The sequence below is a fragment of the Diadema antillarum genome, unplaced genomic scaffold (assembly GCF_040938485.1).
Source record: "Diadema antillarum isolate AM-2024a unplaced genomic scaffold, OU_Dant_1.0 seq00000329_RagTag, whole genome shotgun sequence".
In the NCBI taxonomy this organism is placed as follows: Eukaryota; Metazoa; Echinodermata; class Echinoidea; order Diadematoida; family Diadematidae; genus Diadema; species Diadema antillarum.
The window spans coordinates 763,878-784,540 of record NW_027271346.1 but is presented as its reverse complement, the minus strand read 5'-3'; the positions used below and the strand labels follow the sequence as shown (position 1 = coordinate 784,540).

General features: G+C 37.6%; 1 protein-coding gene across 1 annotated transcript in view; it reads left to right on the top strand.

Annotated features, from left to right (window-relative positions):
* The window catches only part of LOC139730714 (unconventional myosin-Id-like), a 134,913-nt gene that overhangs the window by 49,343 nt on the left and 64,907 nt on the right, over nucleotides 1-20,663 (top strand). The window contains exons 2-4 of the mRNA XM_071641581.1: nucleotides 5,489-5,697; nucleotides 17,196-17,289; nucleotides 18,104-18,269. Coding sequence (XP_071497682.1) covers nucleotides 5,489-5,697; nucleotides 17,196-17,289; nucleotides 18,104-18,269 — 469 coding nt within the window. The remainder of the gene's footprint in view (nucleotides 1-5,488; nucleotides 5,698-17,195; nucleotides 17,290-18,103; nucleotides 18,270-20,663) is intronic.

Genomic DNA, 20,663 nt, shown 5'->3' with positions numbered 1-20,663 from the left:
ACTCACTATCATCTGAGTGTAATAGTTTCGAAACACAATCTTTTACATACCGTTCATTTATAACCCATTGACAAATCCATTCCATTGTTTACTCACATGGCATTTGTTTTTGCCATACTAAAATCTTGACTTTTTCAGCTTTCCATTTCTTAACAAGTTCTTTGGCTTTCATTTCCAATACTTATTTGGAGGAAAGTAATTAATCAATAAATTTGTGATTGGATTTGAAAATAGCTAACATCTTGCAGATTATCATTTCTGTGGGGTGACTTGGATCACAGGGTACTGTTTTGGAATTTTGACATTTGATTACTTCATTCAGACAGGTTTTCATGTCAATCTGTATGTCAGATCTGATGCATGCTAGGTGCAACACAATCTTGATACTATACCCTATTTTCCATACTTTATCATGCTGGCAGTAACCACTTGACTATTTTTGATTAAACAAAATGTAACTTGTGTTACGAAACATCTCTTTGCATACATGTGTGAGACTCTATGACATGTTTGCGGATGTAGTTCTCAGTGCAGTAAATGGACAGTAATGGTTGGGATATGATTGTTTATAAATGACATATAGACCTCTACTTAAATAGCCTGTTGCCATGGGGTACATGTAGTTTACATGGGTGGGTGACTGGAGAAGTTATGTTCATGAAGAACAATACTGAAATGATTTAAATCTTTATAATCTGTTTAGTCCTGGCTTTTCTGGAAAACTATTTTGAAATTCAAAGGGTTAAAACTGTAGTCTGTGGGTTTATATACTATTTAAAACAAACTTGTGGGTTTCTAACAAACTTAGATATTTAAATACATTTGCTGCTTTTTAATTTTTTGCTAAAAAGGTTGTCATTTTTAGAAACAGTAAAAGTTCTGTTAGCAATTTCTCAATGCGTACCTTCAAAAACAGGCCTCCTAGCTGTCACAGGAGTCACACAAACTGGAATTTTACAAAATAACTATAAAAAAAGAAGCCTTTCAAGAATTAAAAAAAAAAAATAAAAAATAAAATGATATGAAACAGTGGTGACTTGTATACCACAGAAAAAGAAAGTAAAATTCTAACTATCATTATCGGAACTATACATTTGGTCAACATTTTTTTTTTTTTAATTCAAATTCATACACAGTCATGGGTAGGGTATGTACATTTATCTTTTCAAGAGGCGATTCAAAAAGATGAATGGGATCTTGACCATTTCAATTTCTAGTGAGCTCCATGATAATATCACCAATATATTGATTATAATTCCAACTCCATTTTGATGATGACAGTTTGATGATGACCCTTACATGGAATGGCTGATCGGTGTTTAAGATTGCTGTTCTACATGTATGACCATGATCACTGCATTTGATAGCTATAGTAGGGGATTATATCAGGCATGGTCCATATGCAAAAGAATGTTTATAAGCCTTTTTTCCCCTTTCTATATTTTACAATGCTATGTTGTAATCTAACCGTCATGCCATCACATAGTCTATTTTCTATCCCTTTCTCATCAACAGTTGAAATTGATTTCACATAATGTATATACATGTAAAACAATTATGATGGGTGGTTTATGCATATACATCCCACAAACTGCACTTATAAAGCAAGCAAACATAATTTTTGCATTAAGTCTATAGCTACAGTTCTAACTCATTGAAAGTAATTCTTACTGCATTATGATGAAAAGTTTGACAAATGCATACAGCTGTACATGTGTGTAGCCTAATCATGTTCTGCATTGCCAAAGTCATGGATATGCAAATACAGTGTATGTATACAACTGAGCATAAAGATTTAAAATATTTTTCTTTGTCTCTTTATATGTTGGAAAGTCTTTTTTCTTCATACAAATAAATACTATTTTACATGTTACAACATTGTTAGTTATTTGGAAACAATCAGCTGCATTAATGTACTTCATATCACCTTAAAATGGACCATTTTTGCATGTTAACAGTCATGATGAAGCCTCCGAAACATGCGTTGCTGCTAACTTTAAGCCGCAAACAAAAAAAAGAAAAGAAAAAAGATGTTCCTAATCAGTGTACTTTTATTGCTACTGTTGCAGTTTCCTTTAGAATCATATTGCCTCATGTAATGTCATAAATTCGAACTGAGCATTGCTCAAAGTGTACACAGTTTGTTATTCACTTTTGTGGAAGCCAATTTCCTTATAATAATAAGTACAATTTGTATGAAGGGTAAACATTATGCACTGCCATAAAATGTACATCTGTATACTGTTATTCACATTTTATTGATGCCCTGTTGTTATTCTAGCATGTAGTGATAGTTGCTTACAGTAGTTTTATTATTTTAAGTGAATACAGGACTAGAACTTTGTGTTGGCAGTTTTGAAGCCTCCGAAACACACTAGTTTGTTAACTGAAGCCTCCGAAACTCACAAGTCTGAAAATTTCAACTTTGTCAAAAATAATCGAATTTCTTTGGGATTTGGGTTGATAAATGTTTGTTACCAAGAGATAATTTAGGGCTATGTTTAGAGTGGCTCTTGCTCCTAGAACATTCTTTTAACTTAAAAATAGTTTGTCAGGTACCATTTTTACCTTGGAATTTGAAGTTCACATCCAAATAATTGCAAGAGCGAATATCTGTTGGGGGAAAAGTGTTTTGATATTTCAAATATATGTTCACAGCAAATGAAAAGTTGCATTACATCCACCATTTATCTTCATTTGGTTGCTGTGGGTGACCAAAACATTCTTGTTGTTTTTACCTAAATTTATCTAAAATTCCATAATAGTCACTTCATTTTTCATATTTAGCCTAAGAATTAAGCTCTGGAATGACAAAATATTGAAAATATAGACATTCCTATATGAAATAAAGGCAAAGATAAAAATGGAAACACAACTTTAATTTTTGACCCTTGCCACATCAAAGTTACACCCTTTACTGTAAAACTGACCATATCTCATATCAATATCTCTGTACATGAAACTTTTCATGACGATAACATATCTGTGACGTCATCTAGGCCCTATTTTGTGATTTTCAGATAAAGTCACATAATCGATCATAACACAATGTCATTTCTTTATCTTTTTTGGGAGACATAAAATTCAAGTCACGACTGATCGTCCTGTACTATGCTAATTACCCAGGTTATCATGACGCGCGTGTCAAAATTTTAAAATGCTTAAAACGACTTCCCGATGGGAAATCTCGAAGTTTCAGACAATTTTAGGTGTTTAAAAAAATTCCGCGCGTACGCGTCCGTCCGCGCGTTTTCGCACGCACAACGCATCATCAACATGAAAAGGCACTTTTTCTGACTGATTTGGATTCCTGATTCGCGTGCGCGTCTATGTGCAAATATAGTGACAAAACATGTCTTTGTTTATTTCGCCATAGCTCTTTAAAACGTCCGGTGTCCCTATGTTCTTATTGCATATTACAAAAGCATATGAATTGTAAATAATATTTCAAGTATCAATATTTCCATAAATGCTCTATGACATCATCATATCTTCATCTTAAATACAAAAAGTGCAATTTAATTTTTTGAGGTACTGTTTCTGACATTCCTATTGCTAGTATCTCTGTTTTAGCTCAATGTTATCCCAAATTTAGATATGTTGTACTTTGAACATTTCTCTTTCCAGTCAATGTCATTGTTTTGCAATTTGATGACATGATCAAACTAAAATTCGTGATTGAAGGCAAGGTATCAAAATCAGCCAAGTTTACGTGTTATGTCTATGGGAGGTGATTTTTTTTTTTAACCATGCATTGACTTGACAACGTTCAAGCACCTTTACCTCATCTGATTTTGCTGCATTTCCTCTGAAACTTTGTAAGTATGTTGTAGCTGAGACAATAAGCTGCAGTAATTATGCATTTTATTCTTTCAAATCTCCTCATCAGGTTGAAAATTTTGCAGCTGAAAACTGAAAATGAGAATGGAATGTGGACGAAACGACTCCTAAATTATCTTTCCCATATAAGCTTTACTTTCCACTCACTTTTCTCGTCGAGACGTATGGCTGAGAGGTTAAAGGCAGCGTCTCTTGCGCCAGATACGTGAGGTTCCATACGTGCGGGTTCGAGCCCCACAAGAACATGACACAAAATACATGTACTTCTATCTTTTACTTTTTTTTCTTCAATGGAGTAATTACACCTTCGTCCGTGTAGAAATCACGTTCTCATGTAAACGCACCCACACGCACACACACACACACACACACACACACACAATATCCCTTTGTTTTGTGTTGGAGACCACATTGCTTGGACTGCTGTAAAATTTTGCAGGCTGAGTTTGTCAAACTGATCATAGTATATAACGACGACAACAGATATGCTGTGCATTGAACAATTATCTTTCAAGTCCATGTCATTGTTTTGTAATTTGATGATGTCATCACACCAAAAATTGTGATTAAAGGCAAAGCATCAAAATCAGCCCATTTTACGTGTTATGTCTACGGGACGTATTTTTCCCCAGTTGCCAGAAATGGCATAGCGCCATCAGTCATTACAAGGCCACCCCTGTTATATCTATACATTGTTTGTTTGTCTTGCCATTTCCGTGGAGAGGCTGAGTGGTTAGAGTAACGGTTTCGCATGCACGCATTTGAGGGATCGATGCTCGCAGGACACTTTTGTTTTTGATTATTTTTTTGACTCTTTTTAGATAACGTTTCATATTCACATTCTTTTCATTGTCGACCACGGATGACCGATATCTAATATCAACCCAGCGTATCACCAACTCGTCTTCAGTGATGAGTTTCATGTCTCGTTTTTTTTTTTTATTAGCTAGCGACAAAAAAAGTAGATTCTAGTAGTCACAAAGCCAGATGCGTCGATCGCTGCCAGTGCCAGAGATAGCTAGCTGGCCGGCTGGCGCCGGGTGGTAAAAGCACCGGCTGCCGCTGGCACCCTTGCCACGCACGCAGGGCGCTTGCTGACCCGGTCTGGATGGCCCCCCAGTTATGGCGTCGCCTTAAGAGGGCGCACTTCCATGAACAGTCGCTCGAATCGGTCTACATGGTGAACTATGCTGTCACCAACCATTAAATGCATATATTCTCAGTAGAGACACAGGAACATTTTTTTTTCCTACTGGGATATTTATTATTTTACATCAAACATATGTTCATATGTCTGAACACATAATACATCATACATTGTAATGTTTCAAATAACATCATAATATTTCAAATAAAATACTTTGAAAAACAACCACTAAAATATCGTGACTCAGACCATCACATAATACACATCAAGAAAACAGGTGTCTAAACAGACACCATTTTTTTTCTGAAATACTTGCAACTTACGATGATTTCTTGCAATGAATTTTTCTTTATCATAATATTCCCTTGTACTATCTTTACATAAATCAGAATGAGGTATTATTCTTTTTATTTTATAAACATTAATTTCATATCTCACAAGCATAATGATACTAATGATTGTTTTTACATGATTATTTTTTGTTTTACCTTTGTCACATAGATTCCAGAAGGGCAGGATATACACATACATCGGGGAAGTAGTGGTATCTATTAACCCTTATCGGACAGTAGACATCTATGGCAAGGGTTATGTGGATGACTACAGAGGACGGGAAATCTATGAGCGCCCCCCACACATCTTCGCCATTGCTGATGCAGCATACAAATCCATGAAGAGAAGGGCAAGAGACACATGCATTGTCATCTCAGGTATGTTATGCACTATAGGGAGCTGTCAGAACAAAAGAGAGGAGTCTCAAAACAAAAACAAAACAAAACAAAGTTTTATATAATATATAAATGAAGGGTATGTTCGCAAAAATTGATAAAGTCCATTTTTTTCATGAACATGATTGATATTCACTGTGACTTAAATTATGGGACCAATCTGAAGATTAAGGTGCCACTTCATACAGTGAGTGACCAAATGTTTAGACTGCAATCAGCATGTCAGAATCTGTCAGTGATTGGTAAGAATATCAACCTTCTGGTGAGGAATTGAAGTTCCTGTTATTATTTCTGATGATATGCTTCTCATTTTTAGACATTTATGAAGGACAGTGAAGTAATTCAGCCACCATGATAAAGTGTTTTATGGTTCCAATTCAGTAATGGAAATAACACTGAAAAATTTGTTGCGTCAAGGTTTGTAGCACTTACACAGGGTTCCCACTAAACGGTTCCCAATTATTGTACCATGTAGGTCGAGACAGGGCCTTTTCATATTAAAAGTCTATCAATGTTGTACCTTTTCTTACCTGCCTCCTGTACTCTGTCTTTTGTAGTCATTACCATGTCTTTGCAAGCACTGTAATGAAGTTGTTACATTGTGAGATCTTTTTGTGAGTGGCTATTCGTTTTGTGGCCCATTTGCTACAGAAGTAAAACTAGTGGGTGTCTGTCCACAATCTGTTATGTTTTGGAAAGAGTCAGCCATTTGACTAGAGAAAAAATCTCAGTTGCAGAGAGAACTTTCATTAACCATATTAAAAGAAAAGTCCACTGTGACATATGTAATACTAGTATTCATGAGGAATCACAGCAAAGTGATCTGCTGTATCAAGAAAATTGACAAGCAATGCATTCTGGAAGAGATCCTATTCATAGCAGATTCAAACAAAAACTGTTAGCTTATGTTATTCTAAAAGTAATGATAAAGGATTGTGATGGTCTTTTGTCCCCCCCCCCCCCCCCCCCAAAAAAAAAAAAAAGAAAAAGAAAAAAGAGATTAAACTTTGAAATGATAATTTGCTGAAAACTGTCCAAGCCCCTTCTGTAAGAACTGGCAAAGGACATGAACCGTAATTACACAAGGATACATATCCTCAAGAGATCAGCAATACATGTAAGTTCAGCCTTTCACATGATACTCTATCTATACCACTAATACCATGTTCGTACAATGTACTTTTGGATGGGTGCATGAAATCTGAGCTTCTCTGTTAAAGATTTTATCAAGCTGTGGCTGCAGCCATATTTCATAGAAGCCACAGACTGTAATTACGTATATTGACTCTTGATGTTCTTTGCCAGATTAATTAGTTAGTGAACATATTAGATGAACAGTAATTCAATTCTTGCCATGCTTTGTAGGAAAGCAATCATGTGAGTCATGGTGTACTCAGAAAGAAATCAACTAATTGCATCCTGAAACAGATAGATGCTATATAATATATGAGTGTGTGTGCTTGTGTGTGTGTGTGAGAAAGAGGGAGAGAGAGAGGGAAGGGATAGAGGATGATCAACAGAGCATAGATTGGAAGGGGATCTATGAAAAAGAGGTGAGAGCCATTTGTACAAAACCCACCATCCTTTCAAGTGAGGATGTAACAAAAGGATTAATTTGTTATTTTAGCACTTCTAGTGCCAAGAGTCAATGTGCTAGAATGATGGTATATCACTGACATTGAAGCCATTGTTCAAAGATCCTTTAAACAGCATACAATTGACCTGTTGAGGACAGACTGATTTTGACTTTAGCACGCATTTCCCACAGACACCCGCCCAAGTTAATACTCAGGGCTAGTCTTCAACATTTTGATAGCCCTTAACAATAATCCCAAACTAGGGGATTAGTATTTGACACTAATACTACATAATGCATGGAAACCACAGATGGTCTTTGAATGAATTTAATTGTTCACGAAGTGCTTACCTTAAGGACGTTCCTCAGTTGAGTTTGTGCGCATCCTAGCTGCGCAGGCTGGCAGTGACGTAACAATGAGCGTAGAAGCGCACGCACGAGTGATGAGCTGAGCTAGCTGAGCTGAGCAGCTGCTAATAGCGAGCTAGAGTGTGGTACATACAGATACCCGACAGCTCCCCACCGTGGCCGCGCTGGGCGGCCTCGCTGGGCGGCCTCGCTCAGCTCGCGTGCCGACTGTACGCGTTACAATCTGTATACGTACTACGCAAAATTCAGCTGTCCGAGCCGCATATACATGGTCATGGTAGCACAACACTGATCGATGTAATCGGGAAGCTCGGAAGTGGAATTCAGCTGTTTCCATTTTTATGCCTCCGCCACGAAGTGGTGCCGGAGGCATTATGTTTTCGGGTTGTCCGTCCGTCCGTCCGTCCTTCCGTCCGTCCGTCCGTCCGTCCTTCCGTCCGTCCTTCCGTCCGTCCTTCCGTCCGTCCGTAATGAATTTTGTGGACAAGGTAACTATCAAAACCTGTTGAGGTATCCTAATGAAACTTGGCATGTATGTGTATTAGGGGGTGAAGTTGTGCCTATCAACTTTTGGGTGCACATGCTCAAGGTCAAAGGTCAAAAGGTCAAGGTCAAATACATAAAATTTCACTATTTCCACCATATCTATTGAATGCCTGAAGATATTTTCTTGAAACTTAGTGTATACATGTATTACCCAATTAAGATTCTCTGGTGAAAGTTTGGGTCATGAGGTCAAAGGTCAAAGGTCAAAAGGTCAGGGTCAAATACATAAAATTTCACTATTTCCACCATATCTATTGAATGCCTGAAGATATTTTCTTGAAACTTAGTGTATACATGTATTACCCAATTAAGATTCTCTGGTGAAAGTTTGGGTCATGAGGTCAAAGGTCAAAGGTGAAAAGGTCAAGTAAAAATATTAAAACTTCTTTTTTTTTCTCTATACCTTGGAAAATTGTTCAAGGTATCTTCATGGAACATAGTATATACATATACTGACTGGAAGTGATTATCTAGAGAATGTAGGGTTCATGGGGTCAAAGGTCAGGGGTCAAAGGTCAAGTGCAACACTTCAAAATTTTACTATTTCCCTCCTATCATGCAATGCCAGCAGGGTTATTTTTTTTTTTACACTTGGTGTATGCATACATGTGTAACCTCATAGAAATTTTCTGGAAAGTTTTTTTTTTCTTCTTTTTTTTGCCTCAAAGGTCAAAAGGTCAAAGATCAAGTGAAAGTGCTGAACTTACTTTTTCCTCCATATCTCGGAAGTGGCTCAAGTTATCTTGAAACATAGTACATATTATGCATGTTCTACCTGAAAGTGATTATCTTATGAATTTTAGGGTCAAGGAACAGATGAAAATGGTAACAATTTACTATTCAATTCAGAAATTGCACTTTTTCTCCACACCTGTACCTTGAAAATTACTCAATGCCTAAATGTATGAATGGGTCAAAGTCGAGTTAAAGTCCTTAAATCCCTAGATACATGCTCTCCTATTCATCCAATTAAACCTAGGTCAAGGAAGATGAACATTCAACACATTTGTGACAAACTTGTCATTTCAATATTTTGCCAATTTGTGAAAATGTAATCACACATTGTCCACATGTACTATCTAGACCTATTGGGAAAATCATGCATTATGGCGGAGGCATACCAGTCGCCAAAGCGACATTTCTAGTCAATTCATAGATCTGTTTTGTGACATGCAGTTCATTATCATTCTGTTCACCAACATGGTCAAGTTGAGTGCTTAGGTACCTAGGGCCTATATAGGCCCTAGTCGGGGACTACTAGTCTACTAGAGTAGGTGTTAAAACAACAACAACAACAACAATAAAACAAACATATGACACACATTTCATCTTTAGGTCTAACAACTAAAACAATCTGAGTATCTCTTGTTAAAATCTAGATTAGATATAAGCTTGTCATTTGTAATTCAAAATATTGTTTTTTTATTTTTGGTTACAAAAATACAAGGTCACGAAAGTATTATCAAGCAAGTATTTATTACTTTCACCATTCAGATACAACTTTTGATTACCAAATCTGGTGTAACAAAAGGAGAATCAAAGATTTTTTTTTTTTTGGGGGGGGGGGTACTCAAGGTACATCTCCATAGTTTACAACACGCACTTTACCAACCACCGCAACAACCAACACATGCAATCTATACAATCAACGTCATATGTATATTAAGATTTTTTTCCCTTTGGAGGACCGTCAGACCAATGCCAAAACTCACATTTCCTTATATTTATTGATCTCTCCCCATTATCACTTTCTGGACGTGGTTACAGCAAGTTGGTAAAACAAACAAACAACCATGTCAATGTGGAGTTTTCCACGCTTGCGTCCACATAATATCATTATGGCTGTGTAAGGGAAATCATAACAACAACTTACATGGACCTTCCTTTCTGAATATTTTTTCAGTGCACCATATCACTGCAATTGTGACACGTTTTGTGTTGTTGTTTTTGAAAAAAAAAAAAAATAGGGTTTTGAGTGAGCCGCATGAGATTCATGCATCTTAGCAGGGTATATCCCTGCATTGGTTCCTGGCCAGATTTTGGGGTCTTACGATGATTTCTGTCGCAAGGAGGCTCTGCTAGCACAAAAACGAGCACATGAACCCCCCATTTTTACAATTGTTCTGCATGTCGTAACCCTTTTTCTACAATTTGATAAAGTTTCGTAAAAATGACATGGGTTTTGAATGTACAGCATGACATTCATGAACCCCACCTAATCAGGGCACCCACAATAGGTTCCTGACTAGATTTTGGGGTCCTAGGATGATTTATATGGGGGTACTGCTAGCACAAAAACAAACACATGAACCCCCACTTTTCATTGTTTTTTCTGGAATAAGTAAGCCTTCTTCTACAATTTGGTCAAGTTTCGTGAAAATGACATGGGTTTTAAATGTACAGCATAAGTTTTATGAACCCATCCTGTCAGGGCATGCCTGCATAGGTTCCTGACCAGATTTGGTGGACTTACAATGATATATGTCGCATGGGGGCGCTGCTAGCACAAAAACGAGCACATGAACCCCCACTTTTTATTGTTTTTCTAGGAATTAGTAAGCCTTCTTCTACAATCGGGTCAAGTTTTGTGAAAATGACATGGGTTTAAATGTACTGCATAAGTGTTATGAACCCATCCTGTCAGGGCATGCCTGCATAGGTTCCTGACCAGATTTTGGGGACTTATGATGATATATGTTGCATGGGGGCGCTGCTAGCACGAAAACAAGCACATGAACCCCCACTTTTTATTGTTTTTCTGGAATTTATAAGCCTTCTTCTACAATCAGGTCAAGTTTTGTGAAAATTACATGGGTTTTAAATGTACAGCATAAGTTTTATGAACCCATCCTGTCAGGGCATGCCTGCATAGGTTCCTGACCAGATTTGGTGGACTTACGATGATATATGTAGCATGGGGGCGCTGCTAGTACAAAAACAAGCACATGAACCCCCACTTTTTATTGTTTTTCTGGAATTAGTAAGCCTTCTTCTACAATTTGGTCAAGTTTCGTTAAAATGACATGGGTTTTGAATGTACAGCATAAGTTTTATGAACCATGTCCTTTAGCTCACCCCTAACAGAAAACGTCGATGAGAAGGATTTGAGAGATTTCGGTGTTTTCTGCCACATGCAAGCGCTGCTTGCTCAAGAATGAGAGTGTAAACCCTAACTTTAAAACCTTTTCCTCGTTTATAGTACCATTTTCTTCAATTCTTGCAAATTTGGAGAAAATAATGTGGATTTTGAAAGAATTATGGGATTTGATTGTCATTGTATATTTTGTTGCCAATCATGGTCTTGATCCTGTAACACTATCATTTTGGTACAGGACGGCAAATTAGTCATATTCTTCAAAGTCCCGTAGAAGAAAAACGAGCACATGGCCCTGTGGTTTTCTTTACATACATTTGGGCTTCGGATGGATCAAAGTTACGGTTTGGAAAGTTTGAAGAAAATGACATGGACTTCATTTTAACTGAGGAACGTCCTTAAAATTGTCTCTTGTTGACTACACATGAGTTTTGATCAATATCTTGCTTCCTCAATGTTGAGACAGTAAAGCTTCTGAACAGAATTGTAGTCATTGACCATGTCTAGAAAATGTTTGGACCCTTCAGACAGTGATAGACATACATTCTACAAGCAGTGCATTTGATATTCTTTTTGTTGTATCAAGATTTCTGTGTATGGCTTTGTATACATATCATTTGCCTTACTTTATCTTATACTTCCATGTGTTATTTAACTGCTGGATTTTATTTGAATATTCTTTACTAGAGTAGTTGATTCTATATGTGTACAAGCAATGTAGGAGCTTATATCGTGAATTTTCCGGTCTTTGTGTTAACCAGCCTTTCTTTATTGAATAAACTGCAAAGAAATACATCTTTGAATACTTCAGTACCCACGGATAATTTGTCACAGTTAGACCAGGAGCTGGCTGCTGGTCAATTTACCCCATCAAGCCCAAAAGGTTTGACCCCTCAAAGTTACTGGGGCCACCCCCCTCATTACAAAACTGGGCGTCAGCCTGATACCTGAGGGCGGGGTCGTCCCCCAGGGACCCCCCCAAAATGGCCCCCGGCGGGTGTAATTCACCCCATGGAGCCCATGGACCAAACCTGGTCTAAAAGAATGGCCTAGGGGTGTACATAATAAAAATATAAAAACTGACAAAATATCTGGTCGGGAAAGGGGTTGCCAGACCGTCCCCCCCTGGGCCCCCCCTGGCGGGTGTAATTTACCCCACACAGCCCATGCACCAAACTTGGTCCAATGAAAGTACTATGGGTGTACATAATGAAAATATAAAAACTGACACGATATCTGGTTGGGAAAGGGGTTGCCAGATCCCCTCACCCCCCCCCCCCCCCCCCACCACCACCACCCATTACGCCCCTTCGTGGGTTTAATTTAGCCAACAGCACCCATGGATCAAATTTGGCTGGGGAAAGTAGGCCCCACTATGGGTGTGCAAAAAATAAAGATAAAAGCTGACAAAATATCTCACTTACAAAGAGTAATCAAACATATCCCCTACCTTTGCTACCCCCCCCCCCCCCCCATTTTTTAGTGTGAAGGGCCTATACGGTTTGGAGAGGTATGAATGAGCGTGTCATAAAAAGTAATAAATGGAACTTCTTGAATTAAGATGAAGTTATGACAACAGAAGCATTGTGTGTGTACATATATCCACATGCCCCATCCCACTCCCTCCCCCAAAAGAATGGAGTTATTGATATCTACACTAGAAACATACTCAGACAGTGCAGACCTTTGCCAAGCAGCTCATTTCCACCCATCCACACATGCTAAAAACTGCCAAATTTCCCATATAAAAGCCTTTTGCTCTTAAATGCCATCAACTTCCAGGTGTGTGGTAGTGCATTATACCTTGAGCACATGCCTTTACCTTTAGTGCGCATTGATGCAAACCTCAAATTCATGCAGCTTGAACTCCCAATTCCATTGATCTCATCTGCCATAAGATAAAAATCATCAAAATTTCATAAAGATTCCCGCATCACTACCAAAATTTATATTTATCATCTGTTTTTAAAATGTAATTGTGTTATTATCATCTTTTCATACAAGTTTCATCCAAATGTGTTCTCAACCTTTCAAGTTGTTTTGCATACAAACAATAATGCAGACAATACTATATATAAGTAACATAAAACCTCAAGTGGCAGAAATAATCACAACTGTATGCAACATCCTACAGTTCAACTGTGTTACCATGCATGTGGAGCAAGCTCATGTAGAACAGTACAAGAAACTGTATACCTGTGATACAAAATTGTACATGCAGTGGGTGCATAGGCCATAGTGTGTTTAATTGCATGCATATATTTGTATGCTGTATACATTTTACTTGTTGCATGCAGTTATACATTTCGAAGATCGGCAACACGTGTATCATCAGTCTGCAAACAATAAAAAGGCGGTGTTTTCCTGACCTTGGTAAGTGAACTGGGCTTTCCTATTGTAGGTACTATACTGGTAGGCCCCTATGACAGTGAGTACATGTATTTCATCACTGGATGACAATTGGTGTCAGTAACAAAGCAAACAAAGAAAGGTCAAGAGTCTAGATCTTGGACTAGATCTAAGTCTCAAATATGCTATGATATGGCTAGATATCTAATGTTAGGACCTATATTTCCTATACATGCTATAGCTTGTAGAGTACCTAGTACTATTTGGCGAAACCAAATGAACTGGAACAGGGGATGGATTATCAGCGAGATGTAGTGTATTATGAGTCATAACTGAAAAACCAATAAATAGAACATCAATGTTCTCAGCCTATATAGGTTTAAGTGTCAAAGGTGTGCATTGCTTTAAATTTGCATAGAACACTTAAACCCTGAATTTGTTAAAGTCACTGCACTTCCTATCATTCATAGCTAGAGTCAAAAAGGCAGAATTATACTACATTTCAATTTCTCTATCTAATAGACAACTTTGATTTTAGGATTAGAAATAGCCTTATTAATAGCTATATGTATCATAAGTGTTGAAGATGCAGATGTTCCACTGAATGAATACTTGCAGAATTTGGTATGAAGATTAGGCAAATAATCTGAAACTCTCTTTAAATATAGCAAAAGAAATAACAAACTGTCCCTGTGTTGTAGCCTCTCCCAGGAGAGGCTGCAGTGCCAGTGTGGTGCATGTAGTAGTAGTCTTTGTGCAGACTCATTGACAACCAACAAAGGTTTGTACCTGTAAACTATGAGAGCTGCACAAGGTATAGAAAACAAACAACTGAAGTGAAAACAAGCTTATGTGTACTTTCGCCTCATACATCAGTGTAAACAAACTCAGAGTTGAGCATAAATACTGTAGCAATGCACAATTATAGCTTTGGCTCTAACAGAGGTGTAAGTGAATGACCTTTGGTACAGATTCCTATATTTTTGCAGGTATTTAAAATATTATCTTACTACCAATGGATTTGATTTGCAATTTAAGCAATTTGAGGCTTCATTTGGTCACAGCTCTTCAATCTTAAGGCTCTCTGTCCATGTTTCTGGCATGGTAGACATGCTGCATGTACTGTAGCTTGTTAAGACATCGATATCACAATATTTGCAACTTTAATCAGGCTGTTTGTTATTTCTTTTGCTATATTTAAAGGGAGTTTCAGATTATATGCCTAATCTTCATACCCAATTCTGCAAGTATTCATTCACTGGAACATCTGCATCTTCAACACTTATGATACATATAGCTATTAATAAGGCTATTCCTAATCCTAAAATCAAAGTTGTCTATTAGATAGAGAAATTGAAATGTAGTATAATTCTGCCTTTTTGACTCTAGCTATGAATGATAGGAAGTGCAGTGACTTTAACAAATTCAGGGTTTAAGTGTTCTATGCAAATTTAAAGCAATGCACACCTTTGACACTTAAACCTATATAGGCTGAGAACATTGATGTTCTATTTATTGGTTTTTCAGTTATGACTCATAATACACTACATCTCGCTGATAATCCATCCCCTGTTCCAGTTCATTTGGTTTCGCCAAATAGTACTAGGTACTCTACAAGCTATAGCATGTATAGGAAATATAGGTCCTAACGTTAGATATCTAGCCATATCATAGCATATTTGAGACTTAGATCTAGTCCAAGATCTAGACTCTTGACCTTTCTTTGTTTGCTTTGTTACTGACACCAATTGTCATCCAGTGATGAAATACATGTACTCACTGTCATAGGGGCCTACCAGTATAGTACCTACAATAGGAAAGCCCAGTTCACTTAATACCAAGGTCAGGAAAACACCGCCTTTTTATTGTTTGCAGACTGATGATACACGTGTTGCCGATCTTCGAAATGTATAATTGCATGCAACAAGTAAAATGTATACAGCATACAAATATATGCATGCAATTAAACACACTATGGCCTATGCACCCACTGCATGTACAATTTTGTATCACAGGTATACAGTTTCTTGTACTGTTCTACATGAGCTTGCTCCACATGCATGGTAACACAGTTGAACTGTAGGATGTTGCATACAGTTGTGATTATTTCTGCCACTTGAGGTTTTATGTTACTTATATATAGTATTGTCTGCATTATTGTTTGTATGCAAAACAACTTGAAAGGTTGAGAACACATTTGGATGAAACTTGTATGAAAAGATGATAATAACACAATTACATTTTAAAAACAGATGATAAATATAAATTTTGGTAGTGATGCGGGAATCTTTATGAAATTTTGATGATTTTTATCTTATGGCAGATGAGATCAATGGAATTGGGAGTTCAAGCTGCATGAATTTGAGGTTTGCATCCATGCGCACTAAAGGTAAAGGCATGTGCTCAAGGTATAATGCACTACCACACACCTGGAAGTTGATGGCATTTAAAAGCAAAAGGCTTTTATGTGGGAAATTTGGCAGTTTTTAGCATGTGTGAATGGGTGGAAATGAGCTGCTTGGCAAAGGTCTGCACTGTCTGAGTATGTTTCTAGTGTAGATATCAATAACTCCATTCTTTTGGGGGAGGGAGTGGGATGGGGCATGTGGATATATGTACACACACAATGCTTCTGTTGTCATAACTTCATCTTAATTCAAGAAGTTCCATTTATTACTTTTTATGACACGCTCATTCATACCTCTCCAAACCGTATAGGCCCTTCACACTAAAAAATGGGGGGGGGGTAGCAAAGGTAGGGGATATGTTTGATTACTCTTTGTAAGTGAGATATTTTGTCAGCTTTTATCTTTATTTTTTGCACACCCATAGTGGGGCCTACTTTCCCCCAGCCAAATTTGATCCATGGGTGCTGTTGGCTAAATTAAACCCACGAAGGGGCGCAATGGGCGGTGGTGGGAGGGGGGGGGGTGGGGGTGAGGGGATCTGGCAACCCCTTTCCCAACCAGATATCGTGTCAGTTTTTATATTTTCATTATGTACACCCATAGTACTTTCATTGGACCAAGTTTGGTGCATGGGCTGCGTGGGGTAAATTACACCCGCCAGGGGGGGCCCAGGGGGGGGACGGTCTGGCAACCCCTTTCCCGACCAGATATTTTGTCAGTTTTTATATTTTTATTATGTACACCCCTAGGCCATTCTTTTAGACCAGGTTTGGTCCATGGGCTCCATGGGGTAAATTACACCCGCCGGGGGCCATTTTGGGGGGGTCCCTGGGGGACGACCCCGCCCTCAGGTATCAGGCTGACGCCCAGTTTTGTAATGAGGGGGGTGGCCCCAGTAACTTTGAGGGGTCAAACCTTTTGGGCTTGATGGGGTAAATTGACCAGCAGCCAGCTCCTGGTCTAAGTGTATTTATTCCTTTATGTATGATCTTATTTTCCCATTTGTTGCATGCAACTTATTATTGCAACTCTTGTGCAGTATGGATCATCTGTACTGAGATGAAATCACAGCCCGGCTTGTACAGACTATAGGAAATTTGAAGGTTGAAGTGTAAATAAGCCAATCTTCTTCTTGCAGGAGAAAGTGGGTCAGGGAAGACAGAAGCATCTAAAATCATCATGAGGTACATTGCTGCAGTCACAAATGTCAGCCAACAGGCAGAGGTCGAAAGGTAATTTTTCTTTCATATCATTGTGTTAAAAGGGACTGTACAGTACTGGTTGAGGTGGGGATTCAGGTTTATATTCCTAAATGAGGTAAGGAGAAACTTCTAATGAAACATGAAAGAGCATGTAATTTAAGAAGGATTCAACGTTTGTTTGATGAAAATTGGTTTTCAAATGGCTGAGATATCCAAAAAAGTGATACCGGTAATAATAAAAGGCGACAGGCGACGCCTTTTATTAGGATCTCTTTGTTTCACCTTGTTTTTGGATATCTCAGCCATTTTAAAACAGATTTTCATCAAATAAACTTTTGATACCCCTTGGAATGGCATGCTCTTTAACATCTCATAGAGTGGTTTCTGAATATCTCGCAAAATGTTAAAAGCTAAATCCTCACCTCAACCAGAACTGTACACACTCTTTAAGTTTCAAATTTGTCTATTATAGCAATGTCCTTCATTCTAGCAATTATGGTTTAATTCCCATTCATTGTGTAGTGATTCTTTTAGCACATGGTCCATCGTCAAGCATGAGTGTGTGTATAGGTGATATGTACTAAACCCCATGAAATAATAATGATAGACTATGAAGTGACCATCAGATCTGATGGAGAAATTGGGAGCTATGCTTGACAAGCAATGTTTTGTGAATGACCTGTATTTATGATTATGACTATAATCTGTTTCTGTTTCCTGAATAATATCTGCAAGAATGTGTGGATGTATGCTTGTTCCTCACATTGTTAGTGTACATGTACAGTGTGAAACAACATGTTTGTATGATATATTTCTTCAAATAACTGTTATGTGTGTGTTACAGAGTGAAGAATATTTTGATCCAGTCTAATGCTCTCTTGGAAGCCTTTGGCAATGCCAAGACCAACCGTAATGACAATTCCAGTCGTTTCGGCAAGTACATGGACATCAACTTTGACTTCAAGGGTGACCCCATTGGTGGACACATCAACAATTACCTCCTGGAAAAGGTTTGTAATAATGCATGGATAATCGCCTATGATAATTGGCTACAATAATAGTCTATGATCTGCTGATCTAATGAAATTCAGTCTTACTTTTAATGGTTTTAATCATCAACATGATTATGCAACAAAATTTCTTGGAATACATCCTGATTCAAGACTGTCATGGAAATACCACATAAACAAGGTCAGCAGGAGAATTTTCAAAAATACCGCTGTTTTAAGCGAATGTTCCACAAATAATATATTGTACTCTCATTTTTCCATTTCTATCATACTGTAACTTGGTTTGGGCAAACACATCTGCTTTAAAGATGAAACATTTAATGGCACTTCAAAACAAAGCATTTCGAATAATTTCAAGAGCACAGTCGCAAACACATGTTAAACTACTGTGAAAAGTGAAACTTACTTACTGAGCTTATGCAATAGTGACTGGGTAACTTTTGCCCCATTCATACTAAGCAAAAAGGAGCTCTGATGCCTCCTATAGCAGCATCAAGCAGCCTTTCAGCTGAGTATAAACAGAACTAGAGATTGTAATTTGTCATCACTGACAAATTAAGGTGATCCGATTTTTTTTTTATCAATGATTCGAGTCCTGATCGCAATAGGCATGACCATACAAGTTTCATCTGTGTGTAGAGACATTGGCCGTGTGATGTTTGCATTCTCATTTAGCAAAGGGAGTCATATCTGCCATGTTTGGTACCAAATTCTGTATAGGCCCCCTACACTATAACGAAGAAACAGCAACAAATACATATGACCTTTGACCCACCTTTGCACTCCCAAGATTGCATCTGATGAAATAGTGGGTATTTTGTGAAATGATTCTCGCGACATCGTCTATACGTGTGAAAAATATTTGAAAGATAGGACAGGTATTCACCAAGATACAAGATGAAACATTTATGACCTTTGACCCTAATTTACATACCCAAGATGTTGTCCGATCTAGTAGTTGTTATTTCATGAAATAATGTACGTGACATGAACTAAATATGTGCAAAATATGGGGGTGATAGGGCGTGTTTTTCTTGAGTTATTGCAAAGAAAGTTGCAGAAAGAAAGAAATATCTCAATACATAGAAGATAAGCTTTAATTTCAACCAAGTTTTTTATCGTGATCCCGACATCGTATGAAAAAACGAAATAAAAAAACGATAGCGCAAAGTCTCAGCTACAACATATTAAAATCTGGGAGAAATTCACCGAAGGGTAAGTGAGCTAGTGCTCGATAAAGACAATCATGTCAATTTTCACATTTAAAAAAATTCCCTCCCATAGAGATAACACGTCATAACGAAGATACAAAAAGAAGTACCGGTATATATGACCTTTGACCTCAATTTGCACAGACAAGATGGCATCTGAGTAAAAAGTAGTTATTTTGTGAAATGATCCTTGTAACATGGTCTTTGCGTGTGCAAAATATGGGAAAGATAGGACATGTATTCACTAAGATACAGGATGAAACACTTATGACCTTTGACCCTAATTTACATATCCATGATGGTGTCCGATCAAGTGGTTGTTATTTTATGAAATAATTGACGTGACATGAACTAAAAATGTGCAAAATATGGAAGTGATAGAGACCGTTTTTCTTGAGTTATTGCAAAGAAAGTTGCAGAAAGAACGAAATATCTCAATACATCGAAGATAAGCCTGAATTTCAACCAAAATTTTTGATGTGATCCCGACATCGTATGAAAAAACGAAGGGCACACTTACGATAGCGTAAAGTCTCAGGTACAACATATTAAAATCTGGGAGAAATTCATCGAAGGGTAAGTGAGCTAGTGCTCGATAAAGATAGTCATGTCAATTTTCATTTCCAGAAAAACTGCACTCCCATAGAGATAACACGTAAACTGGTCAAATTTGACAAGGTTACTTTCAATCCATTTTTACGAGGTGATACTGTTATCCAATCAAAATTTTGTAATTTTATGTTTGAAAGAACATTAAATAAGCTAACAAATACTGAAATCTGGGTGAAAATTGACAAAGGACTAGTGAGATACAATCGAATGAACTTGAAATTCGATGACGTCATTTTGAAAATTTACTTTTTTTACTTTATTAAGAAATTTGCTATCTTTTAATCATTTTGTTAGCATTGCCAACCCATGAAATGACATGTACAACTCATCAGCTTTCAAAAAATGGGGGGTCACCGTCCATCCTGACGAGTAAAATTGGATTTAAAATTAGCAGTTTTTTGGCATAGTTGCACTGGATATCGCCATTGACGCGCGCGCGGAATTTCAACTTTGACGGGCCCGTATGACATCATATTGAGTCGGATTGACTTGAAACTTGGTATAAATATTCCTTGACATTTCAGACATCCGATCAAAGTGAAAAAACTGGAAATTTCAATTGCATATGAGC